Consider the following 24,690-nt stretch of genomic DNA (forward strand, 5'->3'; position numbering starts at 1 on the left):
GACCTACATACATTTACCGTGAAATAATTTTGCACCGGCAATAATTACGAAGTAACACCATACTGCTCTGTTCTCATCTAACGATTTCAGGTTTAATTACTGACTCCCACTGTCTTTCACATATCAGAAATATATTAGGTTCACACATGTCGCACACAAAACAGGTGATTGTGTTTTCTTGATAATTATTATTATTTCTGCTGCGTCGTTCATAAAAATGCCGATTAAACCCCCGTAACTGTTAAATACGACTTTTAAAAACAAAGTTCAATTACTGAGTTTAAGGATAATATACGCAAATCTTTTCATTATTACACATTATAAAACTACTAACGTGAATCACTAAATATAAAAATAAACTTAAAATCCGTACACACATGTATTTGGGAATATTCTTTACCTCAGCGTACCAAACATGCTTTCAAACCCTACTTAGGTCAATACAAAAGTTCTTGTAGGAATCATTAACTAGGAACATATTGTTTATAACAATTTTAAGGGTTGCTACGCACTAAACAGAGGTACAGTTGCAATGTTCTCGGTACCAGCTTCAAGCCACGTCACATTATGTTGATTGGCGAGGGAGGCAAATTGACACAATGTTGATTAGACTGCTTGTCGGCCAATTGTAATACCTTACTTGGCATCGCAACTACTAACCATTAATACTAATGTAACAGGAATTATTGTTACGATGTCACTAGTCATGCAATAAAACATGCCGTCGTGCAATTACTTGTGCAGTAAGTTATTTACTTGTTATTTTGCACAACTGAACTTTTACTTGAAAATTGTTACGGGAAGTCCGAAGGCGAAATCGCAAGAAAATTTGATATTTTTTTCTTAGCTTATCTGAATATACATACTTTTGGGCCAAAATGGACACAAAGATTATTCTATTCTGTTACTAATTAAAACGTGCAAAAAAATCCTAGTGAAAAGTTGTTGTTTCTTGACAAATACAATTTTTTGCATAACACATGTCATTAACTCTATTAAGATGTTTGTAGAGCTATGTTGGGAGCATATGGATGGAACAATTGAAGCCTATATTCAAGGACTTTGCAAACCATGCCATGCTCCTTCGGAAATGCAAAATTTCGAGGTGGAACCGAAACGTTACAGAGTCGCTAAATAGCGTAATAGTCACGGGAGCACTTGTACAAAAAAGTACACTCTAATTAGGTCTCTATAAAGCCATAGCTTCATAAAACAGAGGAAACATTATAAATTGTAAGATTTTTAAGAAAACTGATGAGATTAGAATCCAAAAAGCAGAGGAAACTGTAGAAGAAATTGAAAAAATCACAAAAAAAAGCAAACATTGGCTTAAAGAAAACTTGATGATCGTTATGAAGAACAAGATAACCTATCATAAGGTCCAGGAATATATTAAGGTAGCTTTTTCCTTTCATAGTTTCATATATTTTATAAAGTTCCATTTCCGAAAGCTTTTTTTACAGTTAATATACCTTTTCTCAAGAACCACTCAAGATATCAAGGTAATCTTTCAGAAAATTTGGTTTAACATTTTAAGCAGGATAATCCCAAAATAAAAATATAAAAATGTTAGTAGTACATTTTATTTCAAATCTTTACCTAAGTAACTTAAAAATGTTATTTGTTTTATGATAAAGACCCCCTTTGCTCAAATAATTTAGTTATTAAAGATCTAGGCGCAAACTTAAAAATAAAACATATACTAACATGTTATCTGTTACACTTTTTAAATAAAAATGTACATCAAATTTGTAAAATGTAACATGAGCGAGTCGGGACCATCCGACTCCACTTAAATAACGAGCCAAGTCTTCGTACCAAACTTCCACCACTGGACTGTGAACAATGAAGTTTGTTGGTGAAGTGAGCGCGAAAGACAAACAAGAGAAGAGTGTTGTATTGGAACTCAATTAGCACTTAGAGTGAACTATGTGGCCTGAATGACCGATAAATCCTTACGCCGCCGCTCCGTGCCGTTTCCACTCGCTCCGGTTGTTTACCTGACCTGCTGGGCTCAGGTCTGCTCTGGAGCCTTTCATTTAATTCCTGAGCCCTAAACAAATAACGTTAACGTATTGAAATAATAAAATCGTCCGGGTCATATAAAAGCGTGATATAGGTATCGATTTGTAAAAGACGATATATTTATAAAACATATATCTCCGATATTAACGCATTTAATATCCACAAGCTTAATCTTTATCACATAATTATTTTACACTTAACAAAATATAAAGAAGTGTTCCTCTAGCCCTGACTGGCCTTCAGTTACTATACTCGGTGCACATACCGGTTTCTGGTTAAACAGTCATAGTAATTTAATGCATTCAATTTAGACAGAAATATTGAAAAAATACTGTTGTGATCAATGCGCAATAAATAAAATTTTTAAGGCTAGTCGCTAACAGTTAGGCACTAATTTTGTACAGTATCTATGACCTACAACTCTGGGGAGTGTTTTTATGAAAATATGTCAAAAGGATATTCGATGTACACGTACATATTAAAAATGTAATGTTCTTCAATATCCTCTAACATTGTATAGAGCCTAAACCTAAAGCTAACCAACCGCTTTCATCCATTAAAATGTTATGAACTAAATTATTTATAGCTCTTATTTACAGCTCTTTACCCTAAGAAGCATGCAATTAGTTCCATTTATTCTATGAATATCCCAACATATTAATTTTAGCTCATGATATACAATGATATATAATGATAAACCCCCCCCCACCCCCCCCCCCCCCCACCCCCCCCCCCCCCCACCCCCCCCCCCCCCCACCCCCCCCCCCCCCCACCCCCCCCCCCCCCCACCCCCCCCCCAGAAATTTGTATGATTTCAAAAGTGTTCAAATATTGGTCCTAGAAATAAAAAAAACATGTTTTAAATTTAATCTCATAAGTGTAGGTGTGTTGATATTATTGAGATAGCCTATTATCATTCTCATTAATGCCTTTTGACATGAACAATGGTCTTCGTAGATTTTTTGGAGTAAGTTAGCCTATTTATATAATTAGTTATACACTCAACAGCCCGTTAAAGTAAAAATGTAGCCTATGGTATTTTTTAAAACTTTATACAAATTGATATATACCGATTAGTTAGTTTGACTTCAGATTAATGAGATATCATTCTTTCAAAACTGCAAAAATTGTTAAACGGATGTATGAAACTTATTTTGTGAATGCTGAATAAAATGTAATCATGGATTGTAAATAGATCTCTTCAAAAGCAGTAATCTTTTGTGATATGTCTTAGGTATGTATATAAATATGATTTTATCTTAAATGGGCTACAGAATACTTATGGTCTCAAATTGATGTCTAATACAAATTTTATTATTAATAATGAGTCAAAGTCAATGAATTTCGTTACGTGAAATTAATGAACTGGTAGTAAACAAGAACAGAAAGTTGTAGGCCTATAATACAAAAAAATTGTGGCATTCATAATCTAATGATAGTCATTTGTAAAAGTATAAACCAAATTAAAGTTGATACAGATTAAAGCACATAAGTATTGATCAATATGTTTAGATTAACTTACATTACGTTATTTTTAATTTATGTATTAAAAAGGATTTAAATCTGTATGTAATCCATATGAAAACCCATAAAACCAATTGTAGATCATTTTTGATTATTAGTTGTATTGTAAACTTTGATTTCATTAAAATCTGAAAGTGTCTTGAAAGTCACTGAATCGTTGCTTTTTAATTTATTTGAGTAATAAAATAGGCTATGTTAAAATATCCAGATATTTAGGTTATTAAATTTATATAAACAATCGTTAGCCAAATTTAAGTTATGAATTTGTGAGCATTTTGAGATTCTTGTGGCTTAGTTCCAAATGTATGAATAAGACGCCCACCTTGAACTTTGGTCTCCTTGTTGCAAATGTTTAATGGCACTGAAAAACATAAATATTGTTTTTATCTGACCTTAGATAACTTGTTGTAGGTACTTAACCCAAGTTTTTGAGTACATGCCAGAGATGTAGAAATAAATAATTTTAATAATTAGCCTAACTTGCATAAGGTAACAAATAAATTGTAGTATGTTAAAAGTTACCGCATGGCCGGCCTGTGATATATAAATTCTTAATGTATAGTAGTGGTAAAATAATTGTCACAAGTTATTTAATTTGGTGTGTTTATTAGTAATCTACTAAATAATAAATTCTAGTTTATCTAGAATCATCTAGTTTACCGTTAGTTTAGGAATAAAGTAATAATGTTTCTGCTATCACTGAGATTAAGAACCGGACACTGGCAGTGTTCGCTCATATGCTGGAAGGTAGACTACAAAGTTTTCAGCTGTTTTTAAATTTTACTTACAAATATTTTAAATGCTAATTTAAAAGTTTAATTAACGTTTGGCATGCTAAGTTTTGTTACGTTTATCATTGCTTGGAAAAAAAGGTCAAGAAAAAACTTATTAGGCTTAAATTTTTAACTTGTCCTTAGGACTGTCAATCTAAAATGTTGTGATATAAATGCTTATTGAATGTACTCACAATGTTGTTCTATTTCTAGATAATTTACTACCTTATCTCATGTTTGAAAGGTTTAAATATGAATCATAAAAGAACTGAGTTATTCTGTAGTGATCCAATATAATATTAGCAGGTTTAGTGTACTGTACTGCATCATAGACATTTTTACCTATATTTCATAAAGTCATTTCTAACTAATAACTTAAGTAACATAAACCATGGTTAAAATCTGAATCAGTTGTAGGCCTATGTAGGGCCCTTACTGTAATATTAAACAGGCTCTACTTAAGTTAATGAAATTTTAAAATTCAAGTATAAAATGTTTTATGATTCTGTGACTGTAACTCCTGGACTTTATAAAATGATGTTAAAATTAAAAACCTTCCTAATATCAAGTTTAATTGACCCATATTTGCATAATTAATGACATGCTTCATTAATTGTATCTTTTAAATGCATATGCCAGTATATTCTGACTTATATAATTAATAGTTTATTTATGGATTAGAAAACTAATTCACAGTAACTGCTTCGTCATGTAATCCTTAAACGGAATACTTTTTGACCCTCCTCTCCTACACCTCTGCTAGTCTTATACCTCTCCATTGCGCTATTTTACGTAGGCTAATTCTTTAACTTTGCTTCAACAATTTTGAAAACAAAAACAGTTCTGTCCATATATGGACAGAACTGTTTGTATTTTGTATTTATTTTCTTTTATAAAGTTATAGGTACAATGATGCAATCTATTTTTAACTTTTTACATTAATTAATGTATTATTAATAATACGCTAAAAAAATTCAAATAATCTGTAAAATTTCCAATTTTTTCTTTTGATATGTTAGGATAGTCTATTCACTTGGTAAATGCACTTGTACTTGGGGTTACCTTTACAATTTGGTCACACCCTTATTCTAACTCATTATTCACCCACAAGATATTCAACATTGTGTGAAAAGAGCTCTAAAACAAGATATTTTTTGTTCATACAAACAATATTTTCCATTGAATGGTTACAACGTTTTATTCAATTCAGGATTTGGAGCAATTGTTAGTTTTGCGTAGAATAGAGTGTGCAGAGCAGTTGATAAAGAACAATTTATCTTTAGGTCACAATTATTAATAAATGGGGTTTTGGTAAACTCTAGATTAGCCTATGAGTGATAACATTAGTAATTTTTAGTACTTATGTGGATGATAAAGGAAAAACATGTTCAACATGATACATTTATGTTTTAATGTTTTATAAGTCTACCCAAATTTTCTGAAACATGCTAAATAGTTTTGTTTATGACTGTTGATGAAACTAAAATTTAAATATTAAAAGAGGAATTTCATTTATCTTACAGCCAAGATCTATTACTAGGGTGATTGTTATGAACAAGACAGATTTGTCAGGTAATATCAGCTGATATAATGTAGTGATCAAAGCTTTAAGATCAAATTCATGTTAGTCTGTTGATGGAGCCTTCCATTGGGGGTAGCAGACAGAGGGTTGGAGTGCAGCATAATTATGTTCTGCTGTCAAATGCACATGTTCTTAGTTGGCTATACAGTCACTGGCAAACAACTGTAGCGTTCTCTATTGTATCCTGTCTATGTGAAATATTCATGTTACACTATTTTATATTGATTAAATATTAATCTCTTTAAAATGCAACATCGATTAAGGTCTGGGTGGGCTTGGGTAGTATGATTTAAAGTGGTTTAAGAAGTGTATTTGAGTAAGAAAACTCAGAGATTTTATAGTTTCAAATACATTTACAATGATTTTCAAGTGTTTAGTGTTATAACGAATAATATTGAAATGAGTCTAGTGCAGTAAAATCCAAAATATGCTTTAAGGAGAAATTGATTTTTAGTGATCTTATTTTCTACTACCTTTGTTCTACTGTATGTCATACTTGACTAATCTGTTTCACGTTATAATTTCAAAAAATATGTTGTGTAACTTTCCCAAATGCGATCACAATTTATTTAAATGCAAAATAAAAGAATTAGTTGATTTTTAAAATCTTTAATTTACAAAATCATTTTTCTGTAAGTCCCTTGGATGTTTTTAACATTCAAATGACATTTAAAGCTCTAAACATACTGATACTGTTATTGAAGAATTGGATATAGCCTGGCCTATTTCCAGGTGTAAGTTAATAACCGTTAGATCTAAATTACCAGGTATGATTTATTGTATATAAACTAAAGAATACTGTTTGTTGCTTGTTTCAGATTCTTCGGGTGTTCAGCTTTGTACCAATCATCCCTTCATGAAGAGTATAGGGTTTCCAAGGCTTGCACCGTTGTCAGAAAAAGTGGTTTAGCATAATTTTAATTGTGCACATTCTGATTACCGACATGAAGTGCGGAGTATGTGTCAGTTTGTGCGCGGTAGTTTTAAATTGTCTAGTGTCGGTATTCGGTCTACAGCAGCAGTATGGCCGCTCACAGCCTGTATATCTGAACCAGTTCGCTGTCCATGTACCGAGCGGAGATGTCGACGCAGATGCCATTGCTGCCAAACACGGATTCGTCAATTTAGGCCAGGTATGATGTGCTTTAACATGCAACATCTCATAGTTTAGTGTTGTCAGTTATATAGTTTTAAATAATAATTTTCTTAACAAACCAGGAGATAAAGAATGAACAATATAGCCCTGCTATGTGTGAACATTCGGCCTATTTTAGTCAACACAATATATTGTAAATATAAAATAGTTTACTGCCAAAGTCTATTATACAAATTGAGCAGTGTGTGAGAAATTTCAAAAGATAATGTTAAGTTATATATGCGCTTCCTTGAAAATATCCACATTCCTATTAAATCTGTGTCTACTTAGTTTTATATTTCCATTGCATTGGTTGGGCATTAGTGCAGCCAAATACTCGAAGGGCTGGAAAAATTTCCTGTCTGGTTGCACAATATATTGAAAAAGAATGGACCTATAGACTTGAATTTTGCATGAAACTGAATTTCAAGTCTTATAGATAATCATGATGGCAATGAAAAATGACGGAATAGGTAAATTTGTAATCAACTGAGTACAACCGTATGACATTTTAACATAGTAACAACACATGTAACAAATAAAATGAGCTGTAGACTTGACATTTCTGCTTGCAACATTAGTGAAGTATGATACTTGACACATGGTGTGGTGTAAACCTACCTTGTTTTAAAGAGTCTTAACTGGAGATAAATGGCAATGAATAACAGGATTACAAGATGTTTGTCATGGCAGTAAAATGACACTTGTTAAGTGTTCTGTTATGGACTGAAATTTAAGTTGTAATAAGACTAGCCCTACTTTTCAAACTCTTGCTTGATTTCCCATTGCACATATCTCAGAAATACATAATGTATTTGATATGTTTCTGTCTATCTTCTTTGTTTCAACTCAGTTATAAGCATTATCTCATTCTTAAGTATCATCACAAATTCATCTAACGGTGATAAATTAAGTTCCATTAGTAACTATCAGCTTTGCTTTAATAACAAATTTAACTAATTGCAATTTGATAATTTTAAGGAATATACTTTTAAAGTAAATAATAAGAATTTCATAGCTTATGTCACTTATAAACAGCTGATGCCTTCATGTTATAATGTAAAAAGGATGCTTTAAAACTCTAATTGAGAGACGAATGGTGCCACATTAGATTCATAATATTTCAGTATCTATATACTTTTAGTAGCTTGTTTGGATCTCTTAATACAATTTTTCCATGTAAAATTAGATAATTAATACAAATAAATGTTGGTAGTGTGTTTAATTGTGTTGTACACTGATATAATTGAGATAGTTTGCATCTGTTTTAAGCGATATGTGTGATTAGACATAACTATTGGCTATAATCATTGCGACATTTCTAGGTGAATCTTTATTTCATAGAGTTTGGCATGAGTAATTTAGATTGATAATGGGTCTATTATTTTGGCATCAGCATCCTCGACGATTAATGATAGTTGTTGTTTAAGCGATATGTATGATTAGACATAAATATTGGCTATAATCATTGCGCCATTTCCAGGTGGATCTTTATTTCATAGAGTTTGGCATGAGTAATGTAGATTGATAATGGGTCTATTATTTCGGCATCAGCATCCTCGACGATTAAGGATAGTTCTTGACTTTTTGGTAATTCATGTCTGTATTATTTTACATAGAATTGATTTTGTACAAAGAATCTGAACTTCGCATTTGATCCATGACAGCGCATTATGAAAGTCGATTGTTTAAAAAAGGTATCATTTTAAGATTAGGAAGAGTACGGTACTTTTAGGAATTTTCTGAATAAATCAAAATGTTGTCAAAATATTAGATTACTATTTATAGTTTACGAGAACGTGTAAACTATAAATTTTTAGAACCAAACAAATGCTTAAAATCTATGTAAAGTTCAAAAATGTATGTATAATTAATATTGAATATATATGTATATATATATATATATATATATATATATTGAATATTAGACGGATCAATAACTTAAAAAGTTACACGGCTTAATGTTTCAGTTTTATCTTCATGGTAATTTCAATATTACTTCTGAATATGTGTAGTATACCAAATTCTACTGACCTTAGATCTACAAATATTTACACAGTAAAAATGCTCTTCATGTTAGTTAAAGTATTTCAGAATAAGTCATAAACTATCTTTCCATTGTTAACCCAATCGCAAAGGTGGGGTCACTATTTTATTTCTAGCTGCAGCCCATCCTCAGGATTACAAGATGCTTGTCATGGTAGTAGAATGACACTCCAATAATTATTTGTAAAGAGTTATTTTTGGACTGAAAAGTAAGTTGTGATATGCCTAGTCCTACTTTTCAAAGTGATCATGTGAATGAAGTTACTTGTTGGGGTAATTTTAAATTGTAATTACAATTTATGTAAGACCAATATGACCTGGATTAGAAAATTGACAAACATTTTTTAAACTTCTATTATTTTGTCATATTGTACTGATTTAGTAGCCCATAATTTATTCTGAACGCCGTAATATAAATATGTTATCTTTATAGGCTTTATTAAGAGGCATATGGTTGTATGTAATGCATGACCTCAAAACTATGCAAATAGTCAGTCATTGTTGGGGATGACTAATAGTATATATGTCATGTAGTCTTGGAAGTACACTCCTTGTTTGTACGAATTTGTCATTAGAGCCATATTCGTGGACATCTCGATGCTTTGATTTTGAGTCAGCATTAATATTGTTTAGTTAAGTGGCACTAAGCTAGCTTAAATAGACAGAGTTTTCTCTTTCATTCTATATAGACTTTGTTCTTGTGTATAATTTTAAAAATATTTCTGGTAATACAATTAAGTGAACGCAATAGGTACTAAAAGCTTGTGCTAGGAACTACCCGACTATGATAGTCTCAATATATATATATATATATATATATTTAAAAAAACTGATTAATAATTTTGTAGATAATATTGGTGATCAGAGAAACAAACTAGTTGACGTAGTGCTAAGTGTGCATTGGTGTTGGGAGCAGTGACTGTGAAGTGTAGTAAGATAAACATAGATTAATGTCTCTTGTGTCTTGTAAGAGTGATTTTACAACAAGATTTTGTTCATTCATGTAGGATCTCTTCAAATATAAATTCTTAACATCACTACCATTTAAATATTTGTATAGAGGTTAAAAGAAAGACTAGAGGTGTTTTGTGTATATTTATCACTCTTTACTGGAAATTTAAATATTCTAATTTAATTGCTTTTATTCGTTCAGATGGGATATCGAAATAGATCTATATAATCAAGCTTACAGTTAAAGTAAAATAAATTTTCTTTCAATTTGTTGCTAATGAGTTTATTATTTTCCAAAGTAGGTACACAACTTCGACAACAAAGTATGTAGGAGAATAGTTTTGTAAAGATTAATACTTTTAATCGTTTGCAAATAAGTCACCATGCTTCCACCAGTGTTTTAAATGAACTGTAGTATTTCAATTTAAAATGTTAATGGAAAGATGTTGTTCTTTAGTGAAACTTGGTGCTCAAAACTATCTTGAGTTGGAATCAATTATCTTTAGTTCTAGCAGTGGAGTGATGATAAATTTTGAAATGTTTTCACAATTTTATTTATAGATTGAAAAATAGGCTAATAGATGTAGTTTATGTGGACACAAAAAAACTCCTTTAAGAATAAAGTTATATGTAGTTTATAGATATTCCATGACATTTTCTTATATTTATAATTTGTTTTATTTTTAAATGTGGGAAACAACAAATCCACTATCAGTTATTTCTTTAATTACATATGAGACAATTATACAGTTAATAGTAACTAATAAAATACACATCAATACATAATTCAGCTGGAATTTTTTTTACTTACATTGTTAGATAAAAACAGGCTAAGCAATAATTACAAGAATAGAGAAATAATGTTTAGAAAGTATATTGACCCTGTGTGATATAGGTGGATGGTTTACTGTATTTGATACAGATCCTGTGAATCTGAACCTCCCACAGATCTGGTGAATATATTTTAGCATCTAGAAAATTTGTATAGTCTATTCGAAGGCTTTGTACAGAATACCTTAAGCAGGTAAAATGCAATCTCAAAAATTTGCGCTCTGAAATAACCAATGTGTGATTATGCACAATGTGAATATGCTGCTATTGGCCTATGTAGAGCCAGTCTCAATGACTAATATTTCCCCGCTTGGCCATTTTCACCCATGGGAATCCAATTAGTTCAAGGATTCTCGTATTATGTTTTGAGTGATAATCATATACAGTTTGTTATTACAGACCAACTACTATGTCAGATCTGTAATGTCCTACTTCAGAGTCAAAAAATAGTTTCTGTATCATAGCTTGACCATTATCATGTCATGCTGCTGCCACTTGATGGCCAGCTAGGTACTAGAGATCCAGAGTCATAATATAAGAGCATCAGAGTCCACTAGAGGCAGTGACATTTTGACTCATTCTAAGTTTAACTGTTAAGTGTTTTATCTAGTTCATCACTTCTCTAGCATGTGCTCTGTGAGTTTTCCAGCATTTCGAGTAAATGCGCTTTGTCCTCATGAGATTCGGAACTGGTTTAATCAAGGATAATAGCTTACAAGCATCGAATCAGGAATGGAATCAGGTTCACATCTTTGAGAAGCTGCAGCTATATTTCTCATGATGTTACTTCACAAACACAGAGCTGTGATAAAGACAAGGAAGAGAAATGGGTGCAACATGTTCAAGTGCTTGTAAGGCTTGTAAGGGCAATTGACAGCAAGATGACATGCTTTTATAATCGATGAGCTTTCACTGTAGATGCATTGCTCAAAGAGACAGCAGATTATTTCATTTATTACAGGTCAAACAGGTAATAAATTACAAGGATTAACATGGAGTACATTAAGATTTTCATACAGACAAATCTCATTTTCAATCACATGGGTTATTTAACATGGTTGTTGTTGTAAAACCAACAAATACGTATGCAAGGTAAAACTCACGAGAAGGACCTGCAGCCCTCTTGGTGTAGTGAGCATCATTGGAGCCAGTAGAGTTCCTCTTAGTATTGTTGCATTTTGAAGTGCAGGATTTTTGTAAAATTAAAATAATCTTCATTTTGTTTTTAGTTTATAGAATGAATGCAATTGGTGTTATTGTGAGTTCTAAAATTTTAGTGAGACAGGGTTTAGATTCTTTGGGTAGTTCTATGTGTGTTCTATTCAGTCTATACACCTGACTTTTCCAGCTGCTTGCAAGGCTCATATACATGTAGATGATTGTCAGTTTTGTTATTTTAAGACAGGAAGCTAAGGAAACCTTCATTAGACTGAAACAAAACCAAAATGTTACCTATGGGTTCTAAAATTGCTGATCATTCAGTTACACTTCTATAAACTTAATTAAATGACGGGTCATCGTTACATTAATTTAGAGTTACAAAATGATTTGGTGTGGTTATGTTAACCGTGATCTGTGATTAGTAGCTGAGTTTAAATCGTAGGTGTTGTTTAACAACTGGAGAATGGAAGTAAACTACTAGGTAAAGACTAATGGATAGTACCTCTCTAACCATGTCATACTTTACTCTATAGTGAGGTACATTGTTTATTGGTGCACCATACCTGCTGTCAGAATCAGGAAGAGCTTCAGTTTACGAGTCTATTATCCTGTTAGTTTTTTTATCGTTGTTACTATCCTAATGGGAATAGCATTTCGTGGAAGATAATTGAAAGGCTGTATAACAGGTTTAGAAATCAGTAACAGTATTTATTAGAAATCTAGTAACTTCTTACAATTTTTTAAATTTTTCCAAGATGCTGTATATTTGCTTGCTATGAAATTATATTACAGAAAGATTTATGACTGCATAATTCAAGAGATCTAAGTTATATCCAGGGTGCGTAATAGTACCATTGGACTAAGTGTGTAGAAATATGCTACACTTTAAAAGGCTGCTCTCATTTTAGAAAGTCTTTACATAGAACATTAAAATATTTATCCTGGTTACTTAGAAAATGAACAAAAATAAACCTCTAGTATATCCTGACATGTATCAGTTTTAGACTATTGTGTGTCTGTGTTTGTATGTATGGACTTACACATTTCCATACGCTTGTGAACATGATAACTGCCGTAACTTTGTATAAGTTTATGAGTCAATCTCAACCCAGAAATTGTTTCAGGATTTCCACCGTTTGAATTTTTTCAATATCTTGTGTTAACTAGTGTTACCGGTAAGCAATTTCAAGCAAAGAAGGTAGGGAAATATGCGTTTATATATGCTGCAAGCAGAGTCTATCCATCTTGCATAGCCTACCAGTCTATGAAGAAAAACCAGACCACTACTGGTAGTGGCCATATAAGGTTTGGAAAAGGAGTGCTTGTATTTTAGTTATTGGGCAACATAGAACAAAACTGATAAGTGTTTTAGGAATCTCAAGTGCTGCACTAATGTTTGTTTTGTATATGTCATTAAATTTCAAGATAATGGCTGTACAAATTTTTTAGAATTATACAATAACATATTTTTCTTTTCCCTTCCTGAGGAAAGAGGACAGTTTGTCCCCGCACTTAGTCCTAAAAAGGACCTTTGCGCCTCCCTTACTTTAATTTGTGCCCTCAAAGACCGAGGCTTTTGCAAAAACCAATCAGATTTAAGGGCTCCTGTTTTTTAATGTCCTTGGGGCTGAGGAGATATGCTCCCAAGTATCTTTTCCGAGTCTCTACGATGGCAGGATAATCCAACCAAATGTGCTCCGCTGACTCCTCCTCTTCTCCACAGAGTCTACATTCGCTACTCTGACTAAGGCCTGCCTTTATAAGGTGCTTCTTCAGAGGGCCATGTCCTGTCAACATTCCTAATATCAGTCTTATATCCTCCTTATTCTGGTCTAGGAGAGCTGTCCACCCTTTAGCGTAAGGAGAGATAAACAATTTGGATAGTCTTAAACCTGAGGGTCTACTCCAATTCTTGTGTCTTGTCCTCTTTTCCCAATCTTTGACCAGAGCTTTAATGTTGGAAAAGGCTATCCCACAACCTGGCTCAGGCCCCACCAATGTGGACAATAACATAATGGTAAAAGGTTTGATCGAGATAATTGCTATAATTTATAATGGTTTTGACATAAATTTTGTACAAAGATAGTACTTGCAGAATTGCTTGGATAATTTCATTGTGTCGTTCTAAACTAATTAAAGTTTTAAGGATAGGGACTGTTCTAACAACATATATAAATAATTACATGTTTAAAAAAATCTGAACTAATATGACTAGTTAAATTGAACAACTACACTGTCAGACTTGAGATTGCAACCTATGTCAGTAGAAGTTACTCAAAAGGTTACGGTACCTTTTAAAAAGCTTCAAACAAGTGATGGCTTTTAAGATTTGTGTGGTTTCTTCAACAGAGTAAAGTTTGTTAGTTGGAGGAAACTTTGTTAGTTTCCTGTTTCCTTTTCGTAACTTTTGACATTTTCTTTTGATACTTTCGCTTTCAGTATATATCTTACCAAACTTCTTTCTTTAGGTTCTCTTTTACTACAATGACAGTTTAAAGCGTATTGTTGGTAAATCAACTTAAGTCTTTGTTATGTTGAAACTAATTAATGACATGTATAACAAAGAAGAAATTGTTTGCTGGTTTAGACAAAAGTTGTAGCACCACTGACCAAAGATATTTCTATACAAATAACTATATGTAGTCTGTGTTAGGACTCAAGTAATAATTATGTATTCTAAATTACCTTACCTTTTAGCTATGTTTATTCCACTTTTTGACATGTGTGTGACTTGATACAATTCAAGTATATCTTAATAAATCCTTGATTAATAGATTGTTAACAAACATATCTTGACTACAAAATACTTATAACACTTCCAACATAAGAATATCTTGAAAACATATTCATCTAATGCCTACTTGAGGATTGGGCCTTACAATACCACAGAATAACGACCTTATTTAAAGATTAAATGTTGCTTTCAAACATATAGCCTGGTTTGCAGAAGGCAAATATTTAAATGCATTAACCATAAATAATTCATACTAAGAGATGAAATACTTTATTACTCCTAGTACAACTAGGTATTATAGGAAAGGTAAACAGTGCACAACTGTTGGTCTCAGAAAATTATCACAAATTGGTGAAAAGAAGTTATTACCAAAATTTAGTGACAATATCAGTATCAAACCATTAAATTCAGCCTTCCTATTCAAAATTAATTAGTTGCCATTGTCTTTGTGTGAAATTTCAGGATTGGATAGATGATGACTATTTAGTCAATTAAACATGTATGTCATGATTGTTTTTGGTCTAACCTCAAAATATTTCAAAATGTCAGTTAGTCAATTTTTAGCTTTGAGTATTATCATCTGAATTAAATATTTACATACAAGAGGAATCTTTATCGGTTGAAGCTGAAGGGGAAATTGAAAGAAACGAGTTATTGAATGTTTTGAGTAAACAACGTTTAAGTTACTGAGAGTGAAATTGTGAACTAGTTAAGGAGGGACGAGAAGGTTACTAAACTTGTCAAGAATGTCAAGATTGTTTAAGCTAGCCAGTAAGTTTGCATATTATTCGTTTGTAATGCCTTACATACAGTACCTTGTCATTTACGCTGTACCAAAGTCTCAAAGAAAAATTAAATTTCCTTCAAAAATACGTAAAATTTTAAATCACAAGGCGTGTTACAGAATACTACAGTAAACAGGTAAATTTACAGTCATTGGCGAAGGTATGGGTAGACTCTTTCACACATAAAAGTTTGCATGGCAATCGTTTGTTTGCTTTTCACAGAAGTTGCTGAAATTTGATTATCAAGGTGCCTGATCTTAATAGTCAAAGTAATTAGAATTCGGTTTTATATACCTAAAATTTTGAATCATAGTTGAATTAATGATTCAGAAAATAGAGAATTTTACTTAGCAAGTAGTTTTATAACAGTATTTGAGTTGTAGAGGTGAAATTATCTTTGCTGTGGAATTTGAAAATATTAACGTCACAGATTTTGAGTTTGAAAGGTTTGATTGTGTTATTTCTTTTAAGGTATAGACAAACACTAAGCGGTATCTTGCCCTGTGATATTATATAAATTAATATTTTACTATTTCAAACCAGGGAAGCAATGTTTGAAAGGACATCATATTTAGATTGTTGTTGTATGAAGGTAATATAATAGGAATAAGGTTTAAGTGATTATCGAAAAATAAGTATCAAGTTGTTTTTTTTAATAATATAAATTTAATTTCAAGATTGCAGTGTTTCGGGTTACTGGACATAAAAGTCACTTACATAATTATTATCCACAAATTGATGTACGTTATTTTTATAGCAACAATAGAGAAATATATCATGAACAAAATGTATAAATGTAATTAACTTCTTCCTTTATAATTTTGATGAATATATTTGGCATATACTTGTATGTTTTAGGATATTATTAAGTGGAAGTTGAGTTAAGGCTAAATAAGTTTGTTTACTAACAAGTGTACCACAAATAAAATATATAATGTTTTGTTTATGAGTTCTGGAAACTATCAAAATAAGGTTAGGTTTCAGTACTCAGGTACACATTACTTTAAAAACAATTATATCCACGTGTAATTGAATATATATAACAAAATGTATAGCATTGCTATTTAAATTACCTTGCAGTAAACAGTATGGTATTTAAATGTTCTAAGCTCCATAAAAGTGTTCTTTGGTGTAATTTTAATGGTTTGAGATTTAAGGTGTACAAGTAAACTATATCTTTGACCTATATTTTATCATCTTGAACCCTTAAAGTATACAAGAAAATTGTTTCCTTAAAGAACAATACATTTTAATGATTAAACATCACTTTGAAATAAGTATTTAAAAGAGTAAAAATATTTAAAGAATAATTTTAGACTACCTACTACTAATAATGGTTTATGTAATTAACCTGTGTAAAACATACATTTTATCAAGCAAGACTAGTATATTTCAATAAACATGTAATTAGAAACATTAGAGGAAGGGCTTGTGCAATACTTAATCGGTCCGAATAAAGCTGAATTTAACGATGAAAAGAGTTTTAGTGGTGGAAAAAATGTAACGAGGTTAAATCTCTGAATCCGTGATTAATCCATGGCGGAAAGGTGATGGTTTGTGGTGGTGATGGTAGGGGGAGGGGAAGGGGATGTCGTGATATATGGAATGAAACACTTGACAAGGTACAAATTGGCGGTTGGAATTGCCAGAGAAGGCTTACAGGCGGGCAATAATCCCCTGTAATTGGGGGGATAATGGACAGGAGCGGAGCTGCAGAATTGGCATTTCAATTCGGCGCTTGTCTGGCAGTGTCGCAGCCGCCGACAGCGACAACTACAGATGACATCGCCGCGCGGGCTAATTGTGGGAATATCGGCTTGCCGTCATCCCACCTGTCAATTGTCTCAATTGGTCGCACGTGTGTTCGTTCGTTCTGGGGATAAAAGGAAAAATGGAAATGCGGAGTTTACAACACAAGATTGATGTAGTGGTAAATAATAGAGTTGTTTTTAAGGTCATTATTGTTTCCCCTAGAACATTAAGTTGCTCGTGCCATAATATTTCGAAATACTTAAAATTTAGGCAGTGTTTTTTTTAATGAAGTTGCCTAAACATTAAGTTACGAATTATTTTATCAAACTCTTTCTAATTAGAAATAAAAATTGAACGCCAGATAAATTGTTGTATTTTACCACACCATTTTTAACTGAAATTAAAACATTAAAAACATGACATTAAGTAGGTAAATGTAATTTAGAATTGTAAATTTGCACATTTTGCTGTTAAATATCAATTAAAACTGCAACTTCAATGTCAAACCGAGTGAAATGTTCAGTGGAATGAAAATCTAATTAGAGATTTTTGAAACAATGGGATTTGACAAACATTAAAAAGGAGCATATAGATCATACTAAAGCGCATTTTTAACCACGCATGTTACCTCTAGAATGCATGCCGAAAAGTACCCAATCAAGCGGTCATGGATTTAATACGTATATCTTTTGAGTGTTGTGTCCAAACATTGCTCAATTTGACAGGCGCTCTTCGTGCAGTAGCTTTTCTATAGCGAATTCTCGTGGAAAATGAAATCCACTGGTTAATTAATTGTGCATTACCATATCGTGAACATTATCAATTGTTTCCTGAATGGTGATCTAAATTGGGTGGGAGGAACGAGTTTGATATTATGTGCTTCGTCGACTACGTTTAAACTCTTTAATAGTGGAGAAAATGGCCTTCACGTAAGCAGAACATGCAAGAACTTATCCAATTCTGGTTTCATTTGTGGAACTGTCCAACCCTTTAAATAAAAAGTTTTAATGGCTGTATGAAATTAATGGTTTTAATTTCCACGCCTTGGCCATTTACTCTAGTCTAGGAGCTGAGAGTCAATTTGCACTGTATAAGCACACTACTAACTCCACTTAGGAGCATAACATAAATAGTGGTTACATCGCTGTCAGACAATTTGATAAATATACTGAAATTCTCGACTTTCGGGGTCTTTATTTGGTTCGTTGTCGCTGATTGAATACATATTTACGTATCTGACAGCTGATTTTAAGTTTGTCAGGCTAGAGAAAGTATGATCTGGAAACATATATTTTCATTATCATGTTGAAGTCAAAGTATCTTTTTTTATGAAAAATGAGACCTTACGTTTTGTTAAACAATCTATCCTAATTTTAAATTGTACGATATAAAGTGATTCGCGAAAATACCAGAATCGTACATGGTTGGAATTGTGTAGGGCGTGTCTCAGAATTAGTTGATTTAGGAAGCAATTTGTGAGAAAACCACCAATTACATTGAAAACACTCGACTAGACGCTTTGTTTGAAGTCAATTTCTATTGACCTTGAATTGTTGTGCGTGATTTCTGTTTACGGAAGTCTAAGAGTGCCTCAAAATAGTTGTTTATTTATTCCACCATTAAAATGGTAATCTAAGAATTATTAATTCCTAATGAACGCAATGAATACGTAAGATTATCAACCAGTTTTTAATAAACTATTATAGAATGAATTAAAACATAACTAATTAGTAAGAAATAATTTGTTAGATAAGGTTTTTAATTTTTGCATCTGGAGTTTCAACTGTAGATTTGAAGCACATCGCATTGTTAACGTAACGATACAAGAAACGTATAAAACGTGTGTTATTCCAAGATCAGACTATATTCCCAGATACACTTCAAGAATATATGAAGGAGGGATGTAGCGTGAAAATTATAGTGGGAGGCGAAGTTAAGCATTTCTTAGAACATACTTTCTTGTAAACACATAGAAGATACAAAGTACTGAACTACGACTTTCACGAGTAATACTACAACCCCCAACAAGGTGTGCGAACAACCGATCGTTAGTTATTGATCCTAACAATACTTATAACAACTTAACAACACTTTATTTTGTTAAATGGTTTAGTTGCTTAGCGCAGGGAAAGATTTTTAGTAAACCACCATAGCTGCAGATTGGTATACCTGGATACGACATGAATTGTGTATTGTTTTCGTTTCAGACATACCTGTTCCTTAGTTTGTCAATCGTGACACAAAATACGGATCGAATTATATAAAACGATGCGTTGGTAATATATTTTGTTCCTATATAGTATTATAGTAACTTTAACAACTTAATCCTTGAACTGTCGTGACCATCCTAGTTTGTATACTGTTTCAATAAAAATCGTTAACGAACACGGACAGAGAACGTTACACGGATTTGCGTGCAGATTTATTTTGCGTGGAAGTGAATTTTAATAAATCCTATTCACGTGTAAATAATGCTCACTCATGTGAAGTTTCAGCTCAATCGGTTCGGTAATTTTTGCTTTAACCCACAATAACACGCTTCCTCTCTTTCTTTGCCTGTAATGTAATGAAGTATTAATAATACGAGGAATGATGAAAACTGGTGTCACCCCTCCCCCGCAAAGAATAACAACATAAAAGAGTTTTTGACCAACTGGAATGTATTGTATGTATTTTGTTGAAGTCAGATTATTGCTAAATAAACATAAGTGTACATTAATGTGAAACTTAGACAGCGATTAAGGGGAAATTGTAGCTAAATAATCGGGACTGTACATAGAGGAGAGGTGTAAGTTGTTCATGACTCTGAAATGTATAAAACCTTTATACTTTCTTGATGCGTTTAGTTGTTATAGCGAGTCAATCTTGTTCTAAGTTTCAACTTTGACTATTGGGGGTCACAATACAACTACATTTTTTGAATCTGTGTCCCGATGATAACGAAGTTTATTATGTCTACATTATATTTACTATTAGTCAGGCACTGTTTTATTTGGTACAGTCGGCTTATTGATTTGTACTAACGGCTAATGCTCCCATTAGTCTATAGGTTTCAGTGTCAAGAAAGTAGTTTTAGATTGAATTAGATTGAATTTAACCCTGAAATATTAAAAATATGTTCTTACGTTGAATTCAGTGTTTACGAGAAGCTTACACAGATTGAAAGATAAATTGAATTGAGGTTACGGTTTTGAGGTTATACATACTGTTAAAAACAAGGTAATAGTACTCCACACCACGTGTCGTAACAGTCTTCGCTGAGTTTGCAAAAATTCAAACATAGCTCATTTCATTCTTGTGATATCCTGAGGAGAGGCATACAGTTAGAAAACAAGTATATTTTATCACCCCGATAAACAAATGAAGAAGTTGTCAGCCAAGGCTTTAATGATGCCCAGCTAAATTCCATGGCTGGACATGCACCGAGTTTATAGATATAACTCGGTTTTATCTACAAATTCGTTGTATAAAATATTGCTCAAGATATGTTGCTACATTTTACGTTCACATTTTTGTTCATTAATGTAGGTTTTGTAACACAGGTGTTTAAATTGTATCAGTTCCTGTGAGCTAGGGAGGTTACTACAACACAAGAGTGCGCTGACATCAAATCTTGTCACTGACTTTTAACATTGACTTTCCATTTCATTGTTTTTTTTTCTTTTTAATTTATGAATAAGTCGCGTATAAAAATATCATCTGATTGGAATCAGTTTGTTTGCCAATACATTAATTTTGCTATTTTCTATTTCCCATCATGCTTAAACCCACAAGACCAATGTAAAAATATTCGCTAATGCTCGGCCGGATCCTAATCGTGACACTTACCATCGCCGAAGTGTTGTCTATATAGAATAAGCGTTATGTTACATTTTATGCCTATAGTTCAGTTTTTTTCGAGATATCGTACAGACAGACAAATATGATGTTTTCAAGCCCCTCAAGTGATAGACTTCGCTAACGTTCAGCCAATTACTAAATGTTGAATGTGGTCTCGTTGAACAGGGTCCAGTCTGTTCTATTACAATAAATACAGTCCTCGCAAATATTCCAATTTCTTTAACAAGACTTAAGTTGAATTGTGCGCTTGGTCGTGCCATACAATAGACTGTCGACCCTGACGTCTCCGTAGTGAATTGACAATTGCTGACTGCATTAATTGAATTTATTATTGCCTGTCCTTTCGTGCCATTGGGCGGAGTTACCGCGCGACGGAGCTTTAATAACGCTCTCTCGGTCCCCAATAAACGATCCGTCTCAATCGGCACGGTTTTTATGCGCGTCCAATAAACGAGTCAGTGGATGTCAATCAATCTGCAGGGCGCCCAATCAGAGGGGGTCGCTCGATCGGAAAATCTCGACACCTGAGAACAAAACCGGCGAACAAAGTCACCCTTATTGCTGCCGGATATCGGATTTAATCACGCGCTCTGAAAGGGTTCTCTTCGACAGAACCGTAATGATTTGCGCGCCCAAGTTTTGTCTCCGGGAAGTGGGTCGCGCTTAAACCGAGTTAAAAAACACAATAAAAGTTATAAAACCACATTAGATAGTTTTGTCCCTAAGCGTTCTTGTTTATGGACAAGTTTTGTTCGGAGTTTTTCTTCTCTTTCTTCGAACTTTTGGAAAACAAATAATTTCCAACTTTGCTTCTAATGCAATTTTAACTTGTTACTGCGCCATGCACTTTTTGCTACTTTATCGGGGCTTGGCGAAGATACCGTATTCAATTTTATTATACTGTCATGTTTAACACTTATCTGATCCCTGCACAGCTAATTTCACAAATAGGAAAATTGCAAGTGTTTTATTTCACAATTAATTACTTAACATTAATAATCGCGTGACATTCTGAGCTTGTTATTTGCTCGTCTACAATTTGAATAATTATTTTCATAGGTCTTTTCGGTAAAATAGATTTAGATTCGAAATTTTACCAATGCGAAATAAAAAAATATGCATGCGATCGCTTCACACAGCTTTCAGCAATAAAAATAAAAATGTATTAAAAATTACCGTTTGGTCAGTAATTATCAATTACCGACCTTGTTGGCCTTGGGGTCTTCATAGGGCGTGTCCACAGTTAGTAGGGAATGACAGGGTCTGAAGGGCAAATGACAGGTGGTAGGGGTCTGGTGGATAGAATAATTGCACTACTTGGCTTAGAAAAATTTCATATATTTGAAAGGTGTTATAAAAGTATGACATAGTTGAGTTACTCGTGTCTGTCGATGTCATTACGTTAAATAAGTTTCGGGCCGATTTCAAATATATGGGGTGCATGGAAGCGTTTGTAAATTGCCTTGTACGGGAACATGAGTAGGAAATGTATGAACTGCTAATGCTTCCTTTCGGAGCAACATTACTCCATATTAACCGTTCAAGTACAGTATTGTCTAATTACTGAAACTAATCTTACGAAATTCGGTATCCATGAGTACTGTATGTATGCAAAATTATATACACTATGGTTTGTAACATGTCTTCGGAATAGTTTGAGTAAACTTTAAGGAATAAAACGCTAAGTTCGCTCATGTTGGTATGGTAGCTACGCAAACGCGAAATCCGGATGTGTATTCCACAAAAAATGTTTACGTATGTAATAATCGCCCAGTGGTCAGTACATCGCTGGGATCGTGCACGGTTGTCCGAGGTGATGCGACTAGATAGAGCCACTAGTGCCCCATCCGGGAGCTAAGCTAGGAGAACTGAAAGTGAACCAGGATTTAAAGTTACGTATGAGTGGGTGGAGACAAGGTACGATGTTGTACCCGGATAACTCGCTATCCGGATGTGTATTCCACAAAAAAAATGTTTACGTATGTAATAATCGCCCAGTGGTCAGTACATCGCTGGGATCGTGCACGGTTGTCCGAGGTGATGCGACTAGATAGAGCCACTAGTGCCCTATCCGGGAGCTAAGCTAGGAGAACTGAAAGTGAACCAGGATTTAAAGTTACGTATGTAATAATCGCCCAGTGGTCAGTACATCGCTGGGATCGTGCACGGTTGTCCGAGGTGATGCGACTAGATAGAGCCACTAGTGCCCTATCCGGGAGCTAAGCTAGGAGAACTGAAAGTGAACCAGGATTTAAAGTTACGTATGTAATAATCGCCCAGTGGTCAGTACATCGCTGGGATCGTGCACGGTTGTCCGAGGTGATGCGACTAGATAGAGCCACTAGTGCCCTATCCGGGAGCTAAGCTAGGAGAACTGAAAGTGAACCAGGATTTAAAGTTACGTATGTAATAATCGCCCAGTGGTCAGTACATCGCTGGGATCGTGCACGGTTGTCCGAGGTGATGCGACTAGATAGAGCCACTAGTGCCCTATCCGGGAGCTAAGCTAGGAGAACTGAAAGTGAACCAGGATTTAAAGTTACGTATGTAATAATCGCCCAGTGGTCAGTACATCGCTGGGATCGTGCACGGTTGTCCGAGGTGATGCGACTAGATAGAGCCACTAGTGCCCTATCCGGGAGCTAAGCTAGGAGAACTGAAAGTGAACCAGGATTTAAAGTTACGTATGTAATAATCGCCCAGTGGTCAGTACATCGCTGGGATCGTGCACGGTTGTCCGAGGTGATGCGACTAGATAGAGCCACTAGTGCCCTATCCGGGAGCTAAGCTAGGAGAACTGAAAGTGAACCAGGATTTAAAGTTACGTATGTAATAATCGCCCAGTGGTCAGTACATCGCTGGGATCGTGCACGGTTGTCCGAGGTGATGCGACTAGATAGAGCCACTAGTGCCCTATCCGGGAGCTAAGCTAGGAGAACTGAAAGTGAACCAGGATTTAAAGTTACGTATGAGTGGGTGGAGACAAGGTACGATGTTGTACCCGGATAACTCGCTATCCGGATGTGATACACTCCCCGCTCTGGCCAGCCAGTCGTGGCCCCTCCCTGGTGGCCTTCGCGGCTCGTGACTCCGGCAATGTCCGCGTCCGACCTTCCTCCTCGGTTTATTACAATAACAGCTCAGGGGATACTCCGGTGTAATTCGCGGTACCCTTTGTTCCGCGTCGACCTTCTGGGAAATTGACGAAAACGCCGAGCTCGATATTTGAATACCCTCTCTCACCTTACCCTTTACGAGTGCAGGTGTTTATACACCGTTAGGTCAGTAATCGTCAATTACAGATTTTGCCGGCCTTGGGACTACCACAGGGCGTGTCCAGTCGAGGGAGAGACCGCGTCTGAAGGGCAGATCACGGGTTAGCCTTGCCGTTTGGGACAAGATCTTTCCTTATTAACGAGCACAAATCACACGAATCGTGGCCTTGGACCAGCAGCGCTCGTATTTGTTTCATTACAGTTTCAACAGCTGGATATTATTGTGTTCCATAAAAACCTAACCTTGTGACTTTATATCTTTACATAAGATATACA

General features: G+C 34.0%; 1 protein-coding gene across 1 annotated transcript in view; it reads left to right on the forward strand.

Moving 5' to 3' along the window:
• Positions 1-24,690, forward strand: part of LOC124365993 (furin-like protease 2) — a 305,992-nt gene that overhangs the window by 31,280 nt on the left and 250,022 nt on the right. Inside the window, 1 exon segment of the mRNA XM_046822165.1 lies at positions 6,723-7,037. Coding sequence (XP_046678121.1) covers positions 6,849-7,037 — 189 coding nt within the window. The 5' untranslated portion in view covers positions 6,723-6,848.

Source organism: Homalodisca vitripennis, chromosome 7 (assembly GCF_021130785.1).
Source record: "Homalodisca vitripennis isolate AUS2020 chromosome 7, UT_GWSS_2.1, whole genome shotgun sequence".
NCBI classification, from domain to species: domain Eukaryota; kingdom Metazoa; phylum Arthropoda; class Insecta; order Hemiptera; family Cicadellidae; genus Homalodisca; species Homalodisca vitripennis.